Below are 24,474 nucleotides of genomic sequence, written 5' to 3' on the forward strand. Positions count from 1 at the left end.
TGTGTACTCACTGTATCAACCACATATTCATCATTCACAGAATCATCATCCTCTGTTTCTTCCAATGTGCCACGATCTTTAGTCCCTCTAGGAATGGCTCTGCCTTGATTATGCAGGAAGGTGAGAATAATGTTCCAAATTCTGAGTGAACCTAAGGACTACTTCCAACACTACTTCAAAGTAATAACACAAAGGAACTCCTTTGGGTTCCAGCCTCCTTACCCTGAAGAAAAGGATGGACTAGGGCCTCTCAAACTTAAAACAACAACAACAACAACAACAAAACACTGGAAACATTTTTAAAACGGAATCTTACATGGAAGGAAGAAAATAGCCCAGGGGCAAATGATAAAAGCAGAACCTCACAAAATGTCACTGCTCCATGGAGCAGAGTTTGAAAAATCATTGGATTGGCTCATCCCTAAGTCCTTTCTAAATTAAATGTTATTTTTTGTGATTTCTATCTAAAAAAGTCTCAAATCACCTAAGAGATGCTGCTTAGGAATAGATGGCAGTGATTCTATTTAGGAGGAAGAAGTGAGGGGTGGGTTATGGTGCCAACGCATGGAGAGAACCCTGTTCCCCCCAAAACATCTTGGTCCTTTGAGCCTTCCCTGCAGGGTGGTGAAGGCTCGCGAGCACAGGAAGTCTCCTGATTCCAGACGAGGATCAATCCCAGATCCCTTAGCAACAGCACCAGAGTGAAGCTTTCTTTTACACCAGCAGATGGTGGTGGGTCTTTGCGGCTCGGCAGCACCTTCTTACAACGGACTCCTGGTGACTATTAGAATCTTTTTTGACCCTGCCTGGCAACCAGCACCCCTTGGTAACATAGGAGCCATCATTCCATCAGACTCCACGATTGCTTCTTGTCTCATCACTCTATACCTTTTCCACATCCTGCATATATAATATGCTCTGCATCTAAATGCAAATCCTTTAAATATTTTGTATATTGGAGGACAGATGCCAAAGTCCAGAAATTTACAGAAAAGCAAAATGAATTATATTTCAAAAATAACCTGCCTCTGTATTTGACTTCTGCTGTGCATACAAGATACCTGTGGGTAGTGATTAGAAGGTCATCCAAAGCTCTGTCTGCTGCAATAAATCAATGTGATGTACCCTGTAAGTCACACAAGAGTTCAGGAGATCAGGTCTTATTTTTCCCACTATATAACTATGTGACCTTGGTCTACACACTTCACCCTCAAGCTGTAGTTTCTCTTCCTTCATAAAGCAAGAAAGATGAGCTGATGATCACAGAGGCTCCTCGGGGCGCTAACAGTTCATGATCCTTGGCTTCATTTTTGACCAGGGACTTTGCTTGTCTCCAAGGTCAAACCTCTGGGATTTTTACTTAATCCCTAGAGTTTCCCCTATGAGATCACAATATTCCTTGTGATAGTTCTTAGCATTGTGTTCAGAGTGCAGGGAAGGGCTGACAAAGACCACAAGGCAGTATGGGTTCTAAGAAGTCAGAAACACAGGGTCCCCACGTGACCCTTGTGGTCGGAAATGGGAACAAGAACAGCTAGAGAAATCTTCAGGATCACCAGGCCAGTCTGGTGATCATGCATCCATGCATCTAGCTGCCAGTTTGGTCTCTCAAAAAGTATTTAACAGTTCCTTGCTATTTGCTGAAGCATCTGTAGAAGAGGGGGGATGATACAAAGTAATTTAAGACAGGAATAATCTAGCCGGGGGGGGGGGGGGAAGACAAGACACACACACTTACTTGAGTTAGATAAATAAAGTGTTAGGCCACAGGTGACTGGAGAATAAATCTTCACAGGAGGCTACCAAGGGTAGAAGGGGACCTTTCCATTTGCAAGGGAGAATCCTGTGGGGATGATGGTTGACACAGGGCATTCTTGACCAAGGGAAGAACACACGTACAAACTTGAACATGGGATAAACATGGTGTGTCTTGACTGGGGCTGGCTCTGGGAGCATATGACCTGTGCAGCCAGAGTCCCAGGTTCAGCAGGACCCTGTGCTTGGCTCAACACAACGCTGTTGCCAGCTGACATTCTCATCATTTTTGAGTGAAGGGCGCCATGCTATTTTGCATGGAGCTCCACAATTTATGTAGTGTCCCCTCGAATACTGGCTTGCTCCATCCTATCATGGACTGGTAGGAGATGAAACTGGAAGAGGAGGTGGGGATTCACGCACTGAGGGCCTTACATGCTGTGATCAAGTGTTTGGATTCCATCCTGTTCAAGGAGGCAGTATGGGCATATGAGCATGCTTTGAGCAGTGGAACAACACAGTAACATTGAGATTTCGGGATGACTAATTTCATGCTAACACAGAGAGGGGAGACAGGACTGGTTTGAAGACCCTTCCAGACCCATGGGTAAGGCAAGAAAGTCCACTTCCATGTAAGGGGGATGGGGAAGAGAGGGAAGATTTGAGAAACAAGTGAATCACAAGGAGGAATTACTCTGTCTTGTTAATGAAATTAGAGAAAGATGGAGAGAGAGAAAAGAGAAAGGAAGGAATCGGGGTATTAGTGCTACTAGGATTATTGGGACCAGATTGGTAGAGTCACCAGGAGCCTTTGGGGTCACACTTGCATCTGGGAACTTGGCAGTCAGGTGAACACTTTAACATCATTCATTCATGCACTTCATTTGTTCAACATTTATCGATCACCTACTACTATGTCCAGGCACTGTTCAGACACTAAAGATCCAGCTGGAAATAAAGCTGTCATGAGCTCTGCCTAGATAAACTTTGCAGTCTAGGGGAAGAGAAAGACAAAGAGGCTAAGCAAATGTTACAACTATGGGCATGCCATGAAAGGGAAGTTCTATGTTGTCTGGGAATCAGAGGAGGCTTTTCTGGTTCTTTCTCCCGAGAAATTTAAACAAACAAATAAATGAAACTGTTAAGCCCACAACCCTTAATTTGTTTCATGTGTGTGTTGGGGTTGTGGCGGTAATTCTCATTTCCTGAAGACTAGGCGTGCCTCCTGAGAGAGGGAGATATGGATAGCCAAGTTACTGGCTGTGTGAGGAATAAGAGAACAATCCAGAAGCCTCGTGATGACTTCCCTTTTATTCTCTTCTGAATGGCTTTCCACGGGATTCTTACAAAGAAATGCCTTTTTGAAATCTGCTATGGAAGTGGCTTTTAATGCAGCTAAGATGTTCCCACTGAGCTGCCTCGCCCCCGGATCACAGCTTTTGTTTCAAGAACAGGCATCGATCCAGTCACACTGCACTTGTCCCTGGGAATTCTGGATATCGGACTGAGAGGGAGCAAACTCACGAGCTTTTGGGGGGTGGCTGTTGTCAACCATGTGAACTGAGAAAATGGTGCAGGTGGCTGATGGAGAGGGCAAGATGCCGTATGGCAGGAGCCAGGGTCAGTGGCCTGCAGGTGCCCCAGTTCCCAATTCTAGCTCTTTTTCCTCCAAGTATCAAACATATCCCTGTGGCTGAGTTTCATGAGACACCCAGGTATCTTTCTAGTAAGTGTTTCTTTTTGCTCAATCTTGTTCAAGATACTATTATCTGATTCTCTATTGTTTGCAAACAAGGAGGTTTCCCACTGATGACTGTTGGGGAAGAACATCCAGGGGTGGGGGGATGCTATGAGCCCAACCAAGGAAAATGTTGAGATCTGTTTTTAAATCATGTTTTACCAGCCCAGACTCCTAGGTGTATGGACTCAGAGCTTGGAAGGTGGACTCAGACCAGGGAAGGTGGCCAAAATATGCCAAGGTCATGCCCAGGAACCTGGGTGACACAGGTTATTCAAAGCATCTTGGGTGGCTGTTAATGCTGCAGTGTCCTTTCTGTACAGTGCCAGGTAAAGACCACAAGCCCTGGACACAGGAGAGCAGCAGCCAGCTGAAGGTCCTTCCCTCAGAAAGGGCAACAGTCTATGCCCATAACTTAACCCTTGACTTTAGCCGGATTGATCTTCATATATGACCCATACCTTTGACATTTTTGTCTTTAGGGCCACTGTCAGGCAAAGGACATTGGGAAGCTGTTGACCACTGTTGGCCACTGCTGGCCAAGCAAGACTACTCCAGGAAGTTCTGGATTGCAACCAAAGCAGGAAGTCGATACTGTGGGACACATTGTAGATACAACCTCTCCTTTTGCCCAGTGGGTGGCCCACCCACAAAATTCTTTCTTCCACCTGGCATTACCCAACTCTGGGACAAAGCTACCCTTCACATGCACAGGTGAGTCACTTGCGGGTCTGACATGTTCTTCCTTGGGGGTACGTGCAGGCAATCAACCTGCCTGGGTCAAGAGGAGACTGTGGATCCACTGTGGATGGACAGCTGGGAGAACATGGCCTGATGTGCAGGTTGCCGATGCTGTTCCTGTCCGGGTCCTGGCCATGTTTCCCAAATAAGGCGCAGAGCCAGGACTTATTTTTGTGTGTAGTTCTGATGCCTGAGCACACTCTGCTCCTTGCCTTCTGACTCCAGGTACCAATAATAACTATTCCCTGGCCAAACACTGCCCTGCATCCTGATGTATGGTCAAGTGACCCCAGTGACCAAGAATGACAAAGGCCCAATAGTCTACCCATTCACTGCTGGGAGCATCCAGAGAAGAGAAGGTATAAATGATGACCTGGTTTGTGGTCTGGGGCAGGGGGACAAGGCGAGCCTGGGGAGGGGGGTATTGGACTGGCCTCAGTGGCCCTCACAGACAAGCAGGCATGCATGCAAGAGTCTGGGACCAGGCACACACTGTTCTTTCTTAATCCTACGAGATATTCTGACTCCAGGTTCCTTTAAGGAGACCGAGAGACATTAATTCAGACCGGCTTCAAGCACAGGGCATTTGGAGGGTAAAAACCAAGAGGCTATTCAAACCCAGAGAGCCAAACTCGGCCTTGCCATACCGTTGTTTCAATGATCAAGCCTCATGGCTGGGTGTAAAGTGGTTTTAGAAAGAGGTCTGTTCACACAAACACCGTGAAGCTATTCTTTCCCAAGCACCACACTCAGTTTGTCAAAACATTTGAAGAAGACTAATTCATGCCTCAAAAGGAATTCTCGCTCACTCACCAAACTGCCAGGTCCATGAGCTGAAGGCTTTTTGTGTGTGTTACAACAGCGCAAGACACCACAAGGACTGGACCCTGGACCTAATGCCTTGGGTTTTTACCATGTCACTAAGAGGCAGAATCACGGTCTGCGCGGTCTCTGGGAGGATGGTTGAGAAGTCAGGTGGCTGAAGCCAGTCCTGGCCAGTGCTGTGTGGACGAGACACAGAACAGGGGAGGAGTGAGCACATGGACTCCGAAGCCTGGGGTGCAAGCGTTCAAGTCCCACCTGGTCTGTTTGGACCAGGAAACTTAAGAAATGGAAACTTAAGTTTCCTTCAAGATGCTTGCATCTCTTCATGTGTGAGTTTGGAAGTAGGGAGGGGTGACACCTCCCAACTCGTTGTTGCGAGGATGAAAATTAGCATGTGTTCCATGCCTAGAGGAGGATCCAGCACCCAGCGAGCACCAGGTAATCCTGGGGGCACATGGAGTCTCCCCAAAGCCCTCCTGTGTCAGGAGGACAGGTGAACAGCTCCCCACACCATCCCCAGAGCCGTCCCTCAAGGGTCCCTGCTCAGCGGCAGGGAATACTCACCACCCCCCCATCACAAACAGGTCCCCGAAGCATAGAACAGAAACGCGGCGATTGACATAAACAATTTCAAACAATAATTTCAGAAGACAGATTGTTCCATTTGGGCATCCAGATTCCTCTCGGAGGCTTTCCCCACTTGTTTATGTATTCCGTGGCACAGAGCCATGAGTGAATTAAGCAGACAGCCTGCACGCTCCCGGGCCCAGGAGCGGTCTGCGGGGGGAAGCAGCTTGCGGTTTGACCTGCTTTCCTTGAAAGCGATTGCTGAGGGAGGTCCTTGAGGAAAGGACCTGTGATCTAGTCCTCCTGGTGTCCACCCACTGGCCGGAGCGGTCACCAGGTCCCAGGCCTGGGGTAGGGGTGGGGTTCCCGGTTTGAGCTCTGCTATTTCTCAACGTGCATGAATTAGAACAGGTGATCAACCCTTGATCTAACCCCTACAAGGAAGATACTATTATTCCCACTTTATGTACCCAGAAGGAAGGCATCCTTGTACCCAAAGTATAGGGAATTGCAAGGATCCAACCCCGACTCCATGAGCTGTGGTAAATTACCACAGGGATATGAACAAGGTCGAGGGAGCTGTCCAGTGGCTTCCTGGAGGAGAACTGGTTAACCAGGGGGAAGAGCCTGGAACAAAGGGGGTGTTTTAGGAGGCCGAGGTAAAGGACTGCTTCCCAGATTAAGAGAAAAAATTTCATTCCACGTTTGCTAGATTCTCTGAAGGTCTATTTTAGTTCTTTTGAGATCCCGAGTGATGCCAGTGGTGTACTATACTTAGAGCATGAACGACCTTTCTGGTCATAAAACAAAGGCATGTTCATTAGGGAAAACTTGGAAAATGTACAAAAGTTCCAGGATGGAACACAAAATTAATGGTCATTCACGTCTTTAACACTTGCCGTGATACACCTGTCGATGTTTGGCCTTCCTTCTTCCAATTCATATGCATATGCATAGATATATAATTTCTATTCTACAGTTCTACCCATATTCTAAAATACCTATTCATATTCTAAAATATCTATATTCTAAAATATCTATTCATTTTCTAAAATATCTATTTTCTAAAAAATCTATTCTACAGTTTCTCAGGAATTGGGATCACAGGATGTGTAGGACACTGAAACCTCTTTCTTGCCTTGTAGACAGCTTTCCTCCTCATTAGGTATACTTTGAAAACACCATATTTAATGGGCATGCTACAATCCCATTTTCAGTGTATTCAAACATTCTCCTTTGGTTGAACATTTCAGGTTTTTCTTTCAATTTTCCTGCAGCCGATAGAACACTACAAATATGAAATCTCTGTCTTTCATGATATGTATAGTGTACACATACATATGCAATAGACAGTATAAGACTATACCTTACACATGCATGCTATTATGTTTATAAAGTGCTACATATTAAGATATATATGTAGGTATATGTATGACTCTACATGAGTATATACATGTTATATATACCTTAGGCCTTTCATTAATATACTTGTACTGGTACTTATCAAGTTTGGAAAAATAGTAAATGTAGATATATTAACATTTAAAAAAATGTTAGAAAGTAATCTCAGCCCTGCCATTAGGCACAAGATTTTGAAGCAACCAGACATAACATTTAGAACATTTTCTGTGTCTGGGACATTCCATGGTGTCAGGCTCTAATCTATGTGTTAAGACCAGAACCCGTTGCAGAGGCTGGCATTCCACTGAGTCAGAGGTTCCTCTGCAAACCCTAAGACTCATCCTGTTCTCGACTCTCAGCCAATAGAGCGTTTGGTGTGCTGAATCTTCCCGTCGCCTGATCTCCAGCCCTTCCATTCTGAGGCCAGTACAGATGGCTACTATATGTGAAGAAAGCTTTAAACAGGGGGACCATTTTGTTGAGAGAGCCACTGGTTTCCACACCAGGTACCTGCCTGTCTGAACACTGTTTGTACTTCCCCTGCCAGCACATTCCTCTGTGGGATCACATGGTGAACTTGATGCTGGAGGCCCAGAGATGAAAGTTCTGGTTCTAAATCTACTGGGTGACCTTGGACACATTTCTTTCTTTTTTTTTTTTCCTTAAAGATTTTATTTATTTATTCATAGAGACCCAGAGAGAAAGAGAGAGGCAGAGACACAGGCAGAGGGAGAAGCAGGCTCCATGCAGGGAGCCTGACGCGGGACTCGATCCCGGATCTCCAGGATCACACCCCAGGCTGCAGGCGGCACCAAACCGCTGCACCACCGGGGCTGCCCAGACACATTTCTCAAGGTCTTAATGTCTCCTCATCTGTACAACCGGCTTTGTGATCTCACAGAGTTGGTATGAAAATAAAAGCATATGGACTAATAGGATTTTTTTGGGGGGGTAGTTAATGGACCATAAAATATTATATGTATATAATACTGCATATATATCATATATGTGAGTAATATATACAGTGTTCCACATACATAACATTGCATATATATGTAATATATAATACATATATTATATACACATATACATTATATATTATATAATTTTACATTATATGTAAATATGTATTATGACATATGATGTATGTTAATATATTATATATAATACATATATAAATACATATAAATGTATGTATAAATCATATACATATGCATATATATACATATATAATATATACATATATTATATTATATGATGTAATATACACTATATATGGTATATAAAGCTGACTGTTCCACTAGCTCTGTGAGCCTCAAATTTTGCTCCCTGTGGAGAGTGCTTTTCTTCTTGGTTTTATTTTTAGACAGAACAGTATTTTCGATTCTAAGAGCATAGGATTTGGGTTCTCAGTACTGCCTGAAAAACAGCCATGAGCCTTTGCTAATCCTCATAGCCAGTGGTAACATTGTGGTCCCAGACAAGGCCTCGGGCTCTCTTGAGATAACACCGAAGGACCTAAGCTGGATACCAGCCACCCCTCTCTGGAAAGTGAATGTGACAAGAAAGCCTTCTATAAGAATTTTCTTGCAAGGGAGACAATAGGTGACACCGCGTATACAGAGCACTTTATAGAATACAGTGTACATTCTATAGTGATGATAATTATTGTCATCACTCTTAAACACAGCTTGGGGTATAAAAAAAAGAAATGAGAGAAGCTAGTGGCACACCTTAAGAGATGTTCACAAGCAGCTGGTGGTTGCGAATTTAGAAACAACATGTTTTATAATGCCTTTTAAGGGGTTTTAAAGTATTGTAAATTAATACACCATATCTAATATATGCATGCTAATCTAACAATAATATAGAATTGATACCCATCTGTGAATAAAACTGCTACAATTTATTGAATATGTGAGCACATCCCTGAACTATGTCAAACACTTCTTATATGGCTTTTCACTGAAGCCTCACAGAACCTCCAGGGGGAAGGCCTCTCTATTTGTAGATGTGGCAACAAAGATAAGTGGAGGTCTGAGAACTTAAAAGTACAGGCTTAACTTCCTATAACCACGAAGAGTGGAGCTAGGATTTGAACCCACACCAGCCAGGCCCTGGAGACCATGCCTCAATACATCCATTTACAATTTCTGATGGGGCCAGGGGGTTTTCGGTCTTCACAGACGAGCAAAATTTTTAGGTTACTTTTTTTTTTTTTTTTTAAGATTTTATTTCTTTGAGAGTGAGAGAGAGAGAACATGAGTAGAGGGAGTGGGAGAAGCAGACTCTCCACTGAGCAGGGAGCCCAACACCAGGCTCCATCCCAGAGATCATGACCTGAGCTGAAATCAAGAGTCAGACACTTAATAGAGCCACCCAGGCACCCCTGGGTTATAGTTTCAACATGAGCATGATTTAGGACAGGTGGAGAATTTATTAAGAACTTGCCCCTGCTGGGTGCTCAGCCACTTCCAGATCTAGTTCCTCAGATAAGATCTCTGTAATCTCTGTTACTTCATAAACAAACAATGCTCACTTGCTAGTTGATTTATTACCAAACTCATTCCTGATTATTGTAGAAGGCCAAGGAGATACTGAATAATCAAAATAAAGAATATGGGAGTATAAGAAAGAATATAGGGAAAATTAATCATTACTCCCAATCTTACCACCCAGAGGTAATCACTTCCTAGGCTTTTTTCTATGCATATGCTTCAACGCTTTTGGTAGGTTTGTGGTCTGTTTTGATTCCTAACTCATGGAGCTTAAAATATTTCAGCTTTTAAAAGTATTTTCTTTTAGGGACGCCTGGGTGGCTCAGCGGTTGAACATCTGCCTATGGCTCAAGTCGTGACCCCGGGGTCCTGGGATCCAGTCCCACATTGGCCTCCCTGCAGGGAGCCTGCTTCTCCCTCTGCCTCTCTCTGTGTCTCTCATGAATAAATAAATAAAATCTTTTAAAAAAGTAAATAAAAGTATTTTCTTTCAAAATTGCCTATGGTCAAGAAATGAGCTTGATATTTTAAATTTATTGACATTTCAGCATGTGTTGTGTTGGGGGTGGGCACTGAATTTAAAATAGTCTTCTAATATTCTAGGTCATGTCAGAGGTTTAAAATATATAGTCAACTTACCTTCAGTGCTCATATCCTACAAATGCCGATTTGAATTTTTGTCTATTCAATTAGGCTTACAGAAATGTGTTGTTTTCCACTTCTATCATGATGTTGCCAATTTCTCTTTATACATTGTCATATTTAAAATTTTCATAGATACCATTCTTGTTCTAAAAGATTCTAATGATATATATGTATATCATTAGAATATATATCATATATATATATGTATCTCCATCCCATTTTTATATATACACATATATATGATAACATTTGTCCTCCTCTTACCCCTGGGTATCACCGTGAACAGTTTGAACTTCTATTCTTAAGATTTTTTTCTATGTATTTATACCAATTTTTAAAAACAAAACTGCAAATATACTGTGTGGTTGTTTCATAATGTGCTTTAAAAAAAATCTAAGTGTATGTCTTGGAGATCTTTCCATGTCAGTTCATACGGAATTTTATCTCCTTTTCCTTTGCATTTTATTGTCTTTCCTGAGTGTAGCGTAACTTAATTAACCTTGCCCTCTCTAATGGATGTTTACGTTCTTTCCACTCTTTTTGGCATTGTAATTTATAATGTCCCATTATAAATTATAATGCCCTGAAAATCCCTGTACATACAAGTGTTTCTTTCAATTAAGATGCCTTAATGTATCTTGGTTGATGGTGAGCTCATTTAAAATGCAATAGAAACTGTCCAACTGTATCCCTTAAGCCTTTCAGATGTGCTCACTAAAGAGATTAGGTGTCTATTTCTCCATGCTTGCTAATATTGTTATCAATATTTTACATTTTTGCAAATCTGACGTTTGAAAAAAAATGCTGTCTTTCAATCTGCACGTTCTTGAATGTTAGTGGGTTGAATACATTTCATGCCGGCTTATTGAAATTCCCTTGAATTATCTTGCTCTTTAGGTTGTGGGCTTTTAATCCCATTGTTTACACAAGTCCTTTTAATAACTTTGAATACACATTTCAAGTGTTTTCTTTCAATCTACTATTTGATTTTTAAAATTTCTTTTTGCTGATTCCCACCCCCCTCCATGTAGCCTTTTAAACTTTTTAAGTGGCCAAATACATCAATTTTTATTTCTTCTCTGGCTTTGGTATTATGCATGGAAAGACAGTTCTTACTCCAAGATTATAAAACTATTCTTTTTTCTTCTAATATTTTATAGATTTCCTTAGCTCTTTAATCCATATGAAATTTTTATTTTTAAAAAATTATTTATTTATTTATTCATGAGAAACACAGACGCAGAGACACAGGCAGAGGGAGAAGCAGGCTCCCTGCGGGGAGCCTGATGTTGGACTGGATCCTAGGACCCCAGGATCACAATCTGAGCCAAAGGCAGGCGCTCAACCACTGAGCCACCCGGGTGCCCACATAAGGAGTTTTTAAGATGTTTTATAAAATAGCTGAATTAATTTACTTCCAAAAGGATGTCAATTTTTGCAACACTTTCATCACATATTTTATTGCTAATTTGAGTAGACACCGTTATCATTGGAGTTTAATAGAGAGTAAATTCATACATACATGTATACGTTACACACACACACAACTGTGATCCACTGATAGTATGTTTTTCTCCTAATACTAATTACTACATGGGTATGGGTTGCTTTTTTCCCCTTCATTTTATTGAGGTATAATCGATAAAATTATAGGAGTGCACAACATGATGGTTTGCTATTAGACGTTGTGGAAGGAAACCCACCAATGAATTAATTAACAGGGCTTTTATCTCAGATATTTACCTTTGTTTGTTTCTTTGGTGACAACACTTAAGTTCTAGGCTCTTAGCAAATTTCAGTTACACATACAATGTTATCAACTGCAGTCACCATATTATACATTAGATCCATAGACTTTATTCATCTTATAACTGAAAGTTATAAGCCTCCCTATGTCTCCCACCCTCCGGCCCCTGGCAACCAACATGTACTCTCTGGTACTGGATATTTCTTTTTAAGCTATATTTAGTGTCTTAGGGCAAGCCTATTCTTGTTACTATTGGTTTTCAAAAATTTCTTGAACTTTTATTCTCAAACTGAGATTTAAATAGCTTTCATTGAAAGTCCTAAAATTCCAGGAGAATGATGTGTATAATTTATAGATTAATTCATACTAGAAACAGGTCTCTTGATAAATCACTGTTTAGGAAATCAAGGATAAGAATGGCAATTGGGTATATGTCTGGTGTTGTCATCCAGAATGAAGTATTTTAAATCCACTTGGCCAGTGGACATATATGTTGGAGGGGGGGGGGTGGAGTGGAAGGAGGGAGCTTTTAGGTGGTAATAGCTATGGTCATCCTGGCACCAACCTGATCAGATGTAGCCTCAACAGCTTATTGGTTACAGTACTCTGAACCAGTTGCTTAACATCTTTGAGCCTCCACTTCTCCATCTATAGGTGTCTGACAACATTCCCTAAGGATTAAATGAGATCATAAAAGTGCTCCATTAACCCCTAGCCCTCTGTGCTTCTCCCTGATGAAACATCAGTCCTATCTGGTAACAGGTGATCCCCAAAGAGCAGGTCACACAGACATTTCCAAAGGTATCAGGTAACTGTGGCTCCTTTTCCTTTTTATTCTTGACTGAAAAGGTATGAAAAGCTTCCAGAACATCAGTCACCAAGCTGACTCTGAGCCAGTTCTATTCCAGGGGCAAGCATTCACTGGCATATGGAAATTAGACTAGGGTTAAGCTTGGTACATCGGGGGTGCTCCAGAAATATTAGCTACCAAAGTGGATCTTAGAGATTCATAACCATTGTTCCCACACTTGGATAGTTACTCTAAACAATGAGTATCCTAGAAAACAATCCTGGGGAATAAAAAGACTATGTGCATTAAGATTTTTATAATGTTATTTGTAATATAAAAATAATGAGGCTTCGTTTTCCAACCGAAAAGGAAAAGGTTTAGCAAATTACTACGTACTCACTTGATAGACTTTGATACAGTCTTCTAAATAAGAATGTGCTACGAGCACAGCAGCTCAGAAAATGATTTAGGATAATACGCTCATGGGCAAAAACACTATCAACCTATGTATACACCCTGTAACTTTATAAAAATCTTTACACATCTGGACAAGGACAGGAAGGAAACCCAAAATAGTAAAAACTTTTAAAGTATTGACATGATTGTTCAATTAATGTTGAGTAACATTTTCTGGATCTGGCCTGATTTGGAGCCTTCCTGCCCCCTCTGGAGCTTGAGTACCAATAAAGTTCCATGTGGAACCTCAGACAGAGGAACCAGCCCAGCCAGTCCTGAGGAGAACAAACCCGAATGACTTCCAGAAGGAAGAGTGTTCCCAGACACAGGGAGGGCAGAAAGCTATGGGAGATATTCCAGTCATTTCTCTGCCTCTGGGACTATTTGACTTTGTTTCTCAAGAAAGAATTGATGACTTTGTACCACTTAAGGGGCTTAGAAGAAAGAGATGTAGACTGAGGACAGAAATCTCACTTGGATGGTAGATCAATTGGGCAACCAGACCAGGGGCGCTAGGCAAGATGTCCTAAGTATCTGAAAGGTTGTAGATCTCCTCTTTATTGCTACACATATGGAGTGATGGCTAAGTTTCCACACAGGAGGGAAGCCATTATATACATTCTACAATGTCACAGTAGCGTAAATCAGTATTTCTACTCCTAGCATTCTACTGCTTCTTTAATCTCAGGGGGCTCATCTAAGATGGCTGAATACAACAATTGTCAATTAGGGTGACTGACATGATTAAACTACATGCTTCAATAGCATCTATGGGGAAATGGAAAAATTTATCTTCCCTTGACTAACAGGAGAAAAGAAAGAAATTACTCAGTTTTCAATGGCTCCAGAGGGCATTGACCTAGGCCCAGCAAAATAGGTAAATAAAGCCGGGCACCTGGGTGGCTCAGTGGTTGAGCATCTGCCTTCAGGCCAGGTCATGATCCTGGGGTCCTGGGATTGAGTCCTGCATCGGGCTCCCTGCAGGGATCCTGCTTCTCTCTCTGCCTGTGTCTCTGCCTCTCTCTCTCTCTCTGTCTCTCATGAGTAAATGAATAAAATTTAAAATAAATACAATCAGGAATCGCCTTATTTATTCTAGATTTCTGGGAATAAAGGGCACATTTTTAAAAGATTTTTAAAAAGGATTTTATGTACTTATTCATAAGAGAGAAGGCACATTTTAACAGCACTTGGAGATCCTCAGTTTATCTAGGAATAAAATCTAAAACTGGGTAAGTTTGACTTACTACTTATTCTACGTGACATCAGAATAGAAATTAGTGCACATTACTCATTAAAAACAAATGCTACCTAATGATAAAGTTGAAAATCTAAGTCGTAGAACAGCACTGCTGTAATACTATTACTTGGCTAATTGCTTTTGTTGTTTTTTAAGTCCTATTTATGTCCATCAAAAGCTTTGAACCACTCCATGTTTCTTTCTTGTGCAATTCGCATGCCACTGCGTCAAGCTGTCCCTTCCCATATGGGGATGGGGACTTCTTTCCATAAAAAGAAACCGTCAATGATTCTACAAAAGTCTTTCCCTTACAAATGGCATGAATCATTTTATCAGGATGGAAACAAAAGCCAAGTGAGCAGGGCTGACTTTCCCAAGGTCATTGGCGGGAATGTGACGGGCTCCGCCCATGGCCCTGCCCATGGGAGAGCATGAGTGAGCCCAGGAAGGCAGACCCCTGTGAAATGCACCTGCTGGCTCCTCCTTCCGGATCTGGGCAGAGATGCATGATAGTGGGTCACCATCTGCTAGATGGCCAGTGAGTTCTTGCTAATAACATGGAAAAAAGGCAATGAGAGATCACTTTGTGCTCCAGCATCTTCTATTCATGTCTGGCTTTTCTGAAGTATATAAAAGTTGAACCCTGAAGCTGAGCATCTCTAGGTCTGGCATGTCCATCTGTTACTCTCCGACTGGATTCAACTAGATTAGAATCCATTCAATCTGGTTCAATCCAACCTGACAAAGTCTTCCTGATTGTGCCTGACACATACTATAGCAGAGAAAAGATGAACGCTACTCTTTCTGGTCTTGAAAAACTTAATTTCTTTAAAGCCCTCCAGGCACACAAAACTGGACTCATTATAATCCTCGATTCATGTTGCATTACCACATATCATTGAGCCCTGAGTGAACACTGTTTAATTAATTTGCTTAATAATAAACACGCAGACACCCACTGCCTAACCTGATTAAAAACACCACCAGCAATGGTTTCCCTAGCCTAGGCTACACCCTACCTCCTTACCTACCTCCTTCCCTAGTCTAGGCTATACCCTACCTCCTGACCTCCTTAACTACTCCTTTCCTTGCTCCAGAGGAACTACTTTTCTGAATTTTGTATTTATAGTCTTTTCTACCCTTGCTGTTCTAGTTTTAATACACAACATCTATGCCTAAAAATACATAAAACCAGATTATTGGGGCACCTAGGCAGCTCAGTCAGATAAGCATCTGCCTTTGACTCAGGTCATGATCCTGGGGTCTTGGGACTGAGGCCCAGATTGGGTTCCCTGCTCATCAGCGAGGAGTTTGCTTCTCCCCCTGATTGTGCTCTCCCTCTCTCTTAAATAAATAAAATCTTCTTAAAAAACCCACACAGATTGTTTACTTTTATTGCTTCTGAGTAGTCTTCAGGGAAAGAATAAAATATGTTTGCAACACATATTTAATGGTGTCTTTTTTATGCCAATTATGATTTGACATGCTAGGGAATAAAGCAGGGAAAACAAACTAATCAACAAAAATCCTGGCCTGCGTGAAGGACAAAAAACAAACAAGTAACTAAGTCAAATGTTTAATATAACTGATCACTGATAAGAGCTATGGATAAAAAGAAGGCAGGTGGGTGGTGGGGGCTCTTGCCCCAGTAATGAAGATGGTAAGGGAAGGCCATCCAGGACAGGAGTAAACCCCACACACCTAGACAGGAGGGAACAATGATGGTCTCAAGCAGGTGGCCTGAGCCAGACCCTGAATGTTGCTTTTGCTTTGAAAAAAAAAAAAGAAAAAAAAAGATTTTAAATTCCCATTTAGGAATGAAAATGCATTCGCCCTTTAAGGTCCAGCTAATTGTGTTCTCATGTGGACTTCAGAAGGCACAGTTTTGCTGGAACCATGCACAGAACATTAGCAGGTCGCTCTAAGGTTCCATGTGAGGATGGGGAAGATTTCTTTCTTACTCCCCAACTGTATACTCAGACCCCTAGCTTCTCGTAACATCTACTGCAAGGGAAACCTGTTTGGACATAGCTGTCGAATGAATGAATGAATGAATGAATGAATATGTAACTCACAGCATTTTCCAGGTCAGCTTCTTGAGGACAGGGTTCCAATCCTACAGAGATTATCCCTGGGGTGGGGAGCACTCATGCCTGATACCAATTAACAACATGGACGCCTGGGTGGCTCAGCAGTTAAGCGTCTGCCTTCCGCTCAGGGCGTGATCCCCGGGTCCTGGGATTGAGTCCTGCATCGGGCTCCTTGCAGGGAGCCTGCTTCTCCCTCTGCCGGTGTCTCTGCCCCTCTTTCTGGGTCTCTCATGAGTAAATAAATAAAATATTAAAAAAAAACAACAACAAAACATATTGAAAGAGTGAAAGGGTGAGCTGGCACCTAAGCAAGCAGCCAGGAAGGAGAACCATCAAAGTAAGTGCTTACCTGGGGTGGGGAAGGGCCTGCCAGGAACCTACATACAGAAATTCACCCCATTAAAGCATTCACAGTTGGAAACTGTGAGCTTCTCTGTCCAGAGCAGAATTTTCCATAACGCATTTTTCCAGATAAACCTGCCCCATGGGATGCTGTGTGAATAAAGGTGAAACATATTGGAGAATCACTACTTTTTAAAAGTCCACAACCTACATAAGAACTAGTAAAGTCTTCCAGAAATCCTGAGGTTAAAAATCTGGTGTGACTTTTCAGCATCCTCCGCCTCACTGTTAAAAATGTCCTGCCGTGGAAACAACAAATGTTGGAGAGGATGCGGAGAAAAGGGAACCCTCTTACACTGTTGGTGGGAATGTGAACTGGTGCAGCCACTCTGGAAAACTGTGTGGAGGTTCCTCAAAGAATTAAAAATAGACCTGCCCTACGACCCAGCAATTGCACTGTTAGGGATTTACCCCGAAGATTCAGATGCAATGAAACGCCGGGGCACCTGCACCCCGATGTTTCTAGCAGCCATGTCCACAATAGCCAAACTGTGGAAGGAGCCTCGGTGCCCATCGAAAGATGAATGGATAAAGAAGATGTGGTTTATGTATACAATGGAATATTACTCAGCCATTAGAAACAACAAATACCCACCATTTGCTTCAACGTGGATGGAACTGGAGGGTATTATGCTGAGTGAAGTAAGTCAATCGGAGAAGGGCAAACATTATATGGTCTCATTCATTTGGGGAATATAAATAATAGTGAAAGGGAATATAAGGGAAGGGAGAAGAGATGTGTGGGAGATATCAGAAAGGGACACAGAACATAAAGACTCCTAACTCTGGGAAATGAACTAGGGGTGGTGGAAGGGGAGGAGGGCGGGGGGTGGGGGTGAATGGGTGACGGGCACGGAGGGGGACACTTGACGGGATGAGCACTGGGTGTTATTCTGTATGTTGGTAAATTGAACACCAATAAAAATTAATTTATAAAAAAAAAGAGAAAAAAAAATGTCCTGCCGTGCAAACGTCGATGTCGTGTAGCATCAGTCTTCTGTGGACCATCGTGGTGGTGGTTGGGGGGCATTAGGATTATGGCCAGGTAATCCAGATTAAGGGAAAAATTCTGCAGAACAAAGTCTGCACAACAGAGGGATTGTGGGGTTAAAGAGGTGGGAATAACATATTAGAACGTGGGGTCATAGGAGGAATAATGCCCCCCCCCACCAAGATGTCCATGTCCTCATCTCTGGGAACTATGAGTGGGTTACCTCCCATGGTCTTATGGACTAAATTGTGTCCTGCTCCTCCCTTTCCAAATCCATATGTTGAAGCCCTAAACCCCAATGCCATGGTATTTCCTTTGGGAAATATTAGGTTTAGATGAGGTCATGAGGGTGGGCCTCCCCTAAAGGGATGAGTGCCCTTATGAACAAGAGAACCAGAGAGTTCACCCTCCCTATGTCTCCCCTCTTTCTTTTCCTCTCTGTGCCATGTGAGGACACAGAGAGGAGGTGGTCATCTGCAAGCCGGGAGGAGAGCAACTCGGACTTCCAGCTTCCAGAACTGTGAGGAAATAAATTCCTATTGTCTCGGCCCCCTAGTCTAGGATATGTTGTAGCAGGCCATGTGGACTAGTAAGACACATGACACTGGGGATATAATTCGGGTTGCTAATCAGCTGACCTTAAAATAAGGAGGTTATCCTAAATGAGCCTAATGGAATCACAAGATTCCTTATATGTGCAAGTTAGAGATTTGAAGATGCTCCACCGTTGTCCCTTGAAGGGATCATGAACCAAGGAATGCCAGCGCCTCTAGCATCTAAAAACCAAGATAACTGATTCTTTTGTAGGGTCTGCAAAAGGAACACGGGCCTGATACCACCAGGATTTTAGCCCAGGGAGACCCTTCTCAGACTTCTGACCTCCATAACCACAAGACAATAAAGGTGCATCGCTTCAGGCCGCTAACTTTGTGGTAATTTGCTACAGCAGCCACAGGAGGTGGGTGCCATTGCTGCTGAGTAAGGAATTAGTGGCAAAGAAAGAATTAGTTCAGCTAGGAGAAGTTTGCACAGACACCCAGAGTGAGAATTAGCCCTTAGCTTCCTTTCATTCTGCTTGCATCCAGTAGAAATTCCTGAAAGTTCCCGATAGGATAAGTTTTCCCCAAATTTTAAAAATAAACCAACTGGTCATTTCAATAGCAAGGTGGAATCGAGGAGTGGGTAAGATATTTGTGCTCCAGTAGGCTTCACCTGGAAAAGTGGCTTTGAGTGAAATACTGAGGCAGCATGTGAGCACATGAACAATTATCTTAGAACATCGTGTTAATTATGAAGATGACAGGTGCGGATTATTCATTTATCCATTCGAGAGATACATATTGAACACCTACTGTATGCCCAGATCCCTGATAATGCAACAGTCTGAAAATATCATGGTAATGGTTTTACGAAGCTAACAGTCTTCAACTTTTCGGCCATTCATTTGGGGGGAAAAACCAACACGTCAAGTCTTAGAGATGGAAACAATTGCAGATTCAACCAGAGTCAGCCACTACTTCTCTAGCACCTGCTTTGCATGTGCCTTGGCTTCTTTCGGCTGCAGCCCCCAGTCTGGGAGCCCCTGCACCTGAGCACCAGCCAGCTGGTCTGCTGAGCTTCTCGCCCTCTGCCTCCTCAGAAAGCCCAAAGAGAAGCTCCCATGTTTTTCCTCAACCCACATGCTGGCTCTACCCCAGGTGACCCAGCATTCATACTCCTGACACCTCTCATTTCATTTCAAGTCTCCTCTTTCATGCCTAAAATGCAAGTTTTGCATTTTGAGGAGCCTTTGGGCACCCAGAGTCTCGAGAGCTTGATGGGATATTGGAGGGGGCGGCAGAGAGTGCTGGTCAAAGGTGGCTTGGGTTGAAGGCAGGGTTTGTCGGAAAAAACACAGAAGGACTAGTTCGGTTTGGATTTTAGGTAACAGTATGCCCCTAATTTTGCAATAGGTTAAAAAATTAATCCTTGTTTACCTGAAATTCAAATTTAACTGGGCATCCTGTGTTTTTTTTTGTTTGTTTGTTTTTGTTTTTTTTTTTTTTACTTATTAAATCTGACGGCCCTAAATTTGTGCAGGAGAAGGAGGCAGGATCACGGTGGATACCAGAGTCTGCCTTTGCGTGGAGTGTTTGAGTCAGAAGAGGAGACAAAAAGCAAAAGAAATAAGCAGTTCTTTTGAAGGGAAATCTATGAATGGCCCTCGCCCTCTCCTTTTGATCCTTGGTGCATGGTGTGTGTTTGCATGTGTGTCTATATCCATATATTAGAGTCGGAGTTTTGTTGCCACGAGGATTATGGTATTGAGGGAAACCATTGACAGTGATTCTGGTTAGAGATCTTGACAAAACAAGCGAGAATTTTTTAAGAAGGTAAAAATATGATCAGTCTCAAAGGAATATTACTTATTGCACTTGTATGAAAAGTCTACCACCATTTATGTCCAACAGCTACATAGCCCCATCACAATTTTGTTTGTTCCCAGTCTTTGTGTGCTTTCATAAAACCACAAAATGTTATGAAAGGGTCTGCGAGATCACCTAGTCCAAACCTGACACAATGTTAAGGAACCAAGACTCAGAGAGAGGAAGTGACCCCCCTAGGGTCACACTGTCAGAACAATATTTTTTGAGGGCTTACCAAGTACCAGGCATTTTTAAAATGCCCTGCTTGTGGTATCACAGTCAACCGTCACAACAACCCTATCACGGTTATTTGAGTGAAGCAAACCATGGCAGAGGGAATTATGAAATCTATCTAAGGTCAAGGTTACACAGCTCAAAAGTAGAGGCACCTGCAAAAAAAAAAAAAAAAATCCAATCCTGAGCTTGGCTCAGGATTCACACACTCAACCATGAAACCCCGCAACAGCCTCTCAAATAAGAGGAGTTTATATCATTAAATATATTAACACATGTAAAATTTCTCACTTTGCTGCTCCTGTAGCAGGATTTTATCCTTAATACCAAGGTCACTCGAGCACGGTTTACAGAAAGCCGGTTGGACGTCGCTGCCATACACACCAATTTCAGAATCAAAATGGTCATCTGCTCACTTTTAAAAAGGCCCTACAGTATGGGGTGCCTTGCTGAGATCAGAGAACAACTTACTTGCATTTATTTTTGAAATAATTTGCCTTGCTGTGATCAGAGAACAACTTAGTCCCATTTATTTTTTGAAATAATTTTAATTAAATAAGTAACACCAGGGTTTATCATCAAAGCAAACACTGGCAGTGAGAGTTTTGTGAATTTACATTATGAGTAGCTCACGAAAGAAAAGAAAAAAGCCAGGAGCACAAATCAAAACAGAAGAGGCTTCCCTACCCACGGTTAGCCACAAAATAAATGGAGTTCGCTTGGGAAGAGGCAGGCCCTCTTGCTAGCAAGCAGGCAGTCTAGCCAAGGTCTGAGCTGGTGCAGCTAGACTTGCAATTATATCCAGGAAGAATCATCGAGGTCTGCAACACTGCATTACTTAGCCGCACATGCTGCTCGCTTTTCTGCTCATGCAGATTATCAACCCCTTGCATCTCCAATGATCAAAGCACTTTGTCCACCTCCAGACCCCAGTTTGGCCGATTATCAAAAGGTGGAGGGTTAAGCATGCTCCTATCTGCATGGATATCTCATGTTTTCCTGAAGCTACTCTTCCTGTGACACAAAAGCCTGTCCAAGCTCAGAAAAGAAAGAAAGAAAGAAAGAAAGAAAGAAAGAAAGAAAGAAAGAAAGAAAGAAAGAAAGAAAGAAAAAGAAAAAAGAGAAAGCAAGTTGGCAACTGGAATTCTCTGAAGCTCCAGGGTGTCTACCTAGGAGACACCAGGACTCCACTGACCCACAGACTCCTCTTCCTTCTCCTCTGCACTTTTCCCCCAAGGAAGGATCCCTTGATTAGTTCCATAAGTCGGTTTTGCGATTTTACTATCAAGTACTTCAAATCCTTTTAGAGGCAAACCAGCCCCTCCCCTACCCAAAAAAACTGCCCAGGCTGCAGCTGAAATGAGCAGTGGCTTTCTGCAAAACAAATCCGTATCCTCTCTTCCTCAGAAAGGTGGCAGTGTTGCCTTGCGGTTTTGACCAAATTACAAAGCGGCAGTCTCTAGCTCATTAAGAGACGACCAACCAGCCACAGAAGCTCCAGAAGGGTCATCTCCCTACAACAGCTCAGAGCCTTAGGAAACCTCCAGTGGACCCCACGGACATCTAAAAGCCAGAAGCGCCCAAGGAGGTCGCAGACCACCCTCACTCTCCACACCCATGCTTCTCATTTTTGAAACATGAATCTCAGGTGAAAGTAACACCGAATGGTCCCATTTACAAGAGCTTTGAGAACACCCTAAACGAGGCCCACATCCTGCTAACACCTGTTACAGGGAGTGTTCGGGTAGGAATGTAATCCACCTTCTGGGTAGAAATTTTGCCATTTATTGAGTGGTTTGTCACCACTTTTATAAAACCAGTATTACACACAGTGCTACTGAGATCAAGAGCTTAAGGCCGCGAATGTCTCCCTGTCTAAATGGGGAGACCCACTCGCTCGTACCTTCCGTGGGCGCCTAAACCAACCCTTGGTGGGGAGCCGCTACACTTCCCGGCTGTCCCTTCCACTCACCTTCACCCGGCGACCTCTCTGAGAAGTTTCTCTGTGCGCCACTAACACAGAAATTTGGGGGGAAATTCTCCATTTATAAATATCAGATGGTTTGGGAAAAAATATTTGTGGCACTGGACTTTTTTTTTTCTACAGTGATGTCATCCTAAATACTTGGTGTGCTCCAAATTTGCTATTTTTACTTCCCCCAAGTGACTTTTTTGGGAAATACATTTGTTTGGATTAGCTACATTTTAAGTGACCCTGTATCTATTAATACACAGCATCAGGTTCATCTTCTCAGCGGTTACAACTGATATTATGTAGCTCTCAAACTCGAAATCCCTTATTTGTTCATTTTCAAAGTTGGCCCTTTCAGAGGTACCCTTCCAAAATTTCTATTCACAGATATGGGGTGGGGGTGGGGGTATGAAATAAAAGAATTGGCCTTTTCACAAATCAACCAAACAACAACAACAACAACAAATCGCATCCGGCAACTCAAAGCATCGACCACGGAAGACATCAAAGTCCCCCCCCCCTCCTCCTCCCAACCCCAAAGTCAAATAAAAGTCTTCACTTTCAAAAATGTGCTCTGGGAGGACCAAGTGGCGGGAGCCAAGCGCAGGCTCCGAGACGCTGGCTGGAAAGCAGTCCAGGGTGGCGAGGTGCGGAGGAGGAAAGTCAGCAAGGATTTGCTAAGTGCCTTAGCCCTACCTGATCTGAATTTGCTCCTAATCAGCAAAGAGTGCTGAGACCCCAGGAGTGTCATGTTGAGGCTCAGCGAGCCGCTGGTCCCTTGGCCAGACGCCCCCTGTCTTCCGCCGGGAACGGGCTCCCGGGAGCCCCGCTGAGCGCAGCTAACGACCCAGAACTCATCCAGCTCTCCGGGAGCGCCCCGGGGCAGGAGGGCCGAGGACCCCGCGTCCCCGCAAAGCCGGCGGCTCCCCCCTCGCTGCGCGGGGCTAACTGACTCCCAGCGGGCGGGACCCTCCTCCTGCTCCGAGGCCGCCCGGCCGCGGCGGCATCCCAGGCGTGCCCGGCTGATGTCATAGGCTGCCAGCGAGCGCCGAGGATCGCCACCGCGCCTTTATGAAGGGCCCAAGTTTGCCATCTGATACTTTTTTACTACTGACAGCAGCTCAGCCAATCAGGGGCGGCGAGCGGGGCCCGGGCCGCCGGGGGAGCGGCGGGAGCGGGGTCCCCGCGGGTGGGCGGCGCGGGGGGGGGCGGGGTGGGTGCGAGGCCCCCCACCGCATCGCGGCGGGCAGGACGGGAGCGCGCGGGGGAGCGCGAGGGGCGCGGGGGGCGCGGGGGGCGCGGGGGGCGCGCGGGATGGGTGAGAGCCCCCCCATCCCGGCGGGCAGGACAGGCGCGAGCGCGGGGAGCGAGGGGTGCGCGGGGAGGGAGGCGGGTGGATGCGAGGCCCCCCCACCCTATCCCGACGGGCAGGACGGGAGCGCGCGGGGAGCGCGGGGGGCGCAGGGGGCGCGGGGGGCGCGCGGGATGGGTGAGAGCCCCCCATCCCAGCGCGCAGGACGGGCGCGCGCGAGAGGAGCGAAGGGTGCGCGGGGGTCGCGGGTGGTGGGTGCGAGGCCCCCCACCGCATCGCGGCGGGCAGGACGGGCGCGCGCGGGGAGCGTGCGGGCCGCGGGAGGTGGGTGCGAGGCCCCCCCATCCCGGCGGGCAGGACGGGCGCGCGCGCCTCGGGGCGCGTGGAAGCGAGCGGGGCTCCGGGCGCGGCGCGCTCCCAACTCCTCCCCGCGTTCCCCGGCCTCGGGGCGCAGGCAGAGGCCAGCGGGCCGCGGAGCCGCTGAGAAGCCAGCCTTGCGTTTTCCCGGGATGCGCACTTTCCGGGATGAACCCGACTCTGTGGACGCGCAGATCCAGCCCGGGACGCGAGGCCCTCCCTCTTGGGTGGTGGGAAAGACACATTAGGGAACGGACGCCCTGTGCACGCCGCCCCCCCCCCATCCAGTAGGGTGGGACTCAAGGAGG

The 24,474-nt window shown here is 44.5% G+C and overlaps 1 protein-coding gene across 1 annotated transcript in view; it reads right to left on the reverse strand.

Moving 5' to 3' along the window:
• MYOCD (myocardin) overlaps positions 1 to 23,521 on the reverse strand; it is a 100,318-nt gene extending 76,797 nt beyond the window's left edge. Inside the window, exon 1 of the mRNA XM_055307107.1 lies at positions 23,194 to 23,521. Coding sequence (XP_055163082.1) covers positions 23,194 to 23,248 — 55 coding nt within the window. The 5' untranslated portion in view covers positions 23,249 to 23,521. The remainder of the gene's footprint in view (positions 1 to 23,193) is intronic.
• Positions 23,522 to 24,474: the final 953 nt, after the last annotated feature.

This window comes from Nyctereutes procyonoides, unplaced genomic scaffold (genome assembly GCF_905146905.1).
Source record: "Nyctereutes procyonoides isolate TBG_1078 unplaced genomic scaffold, NYPRO_anot_genome, whole genome shotgun sequence".
Taxonomy (NCBI): Eukaryota; Metazoa; Chordata; class Mammalia; order Carnivora; family Canidae; genus Nyctereutes; species Nyctereutes procyonoides.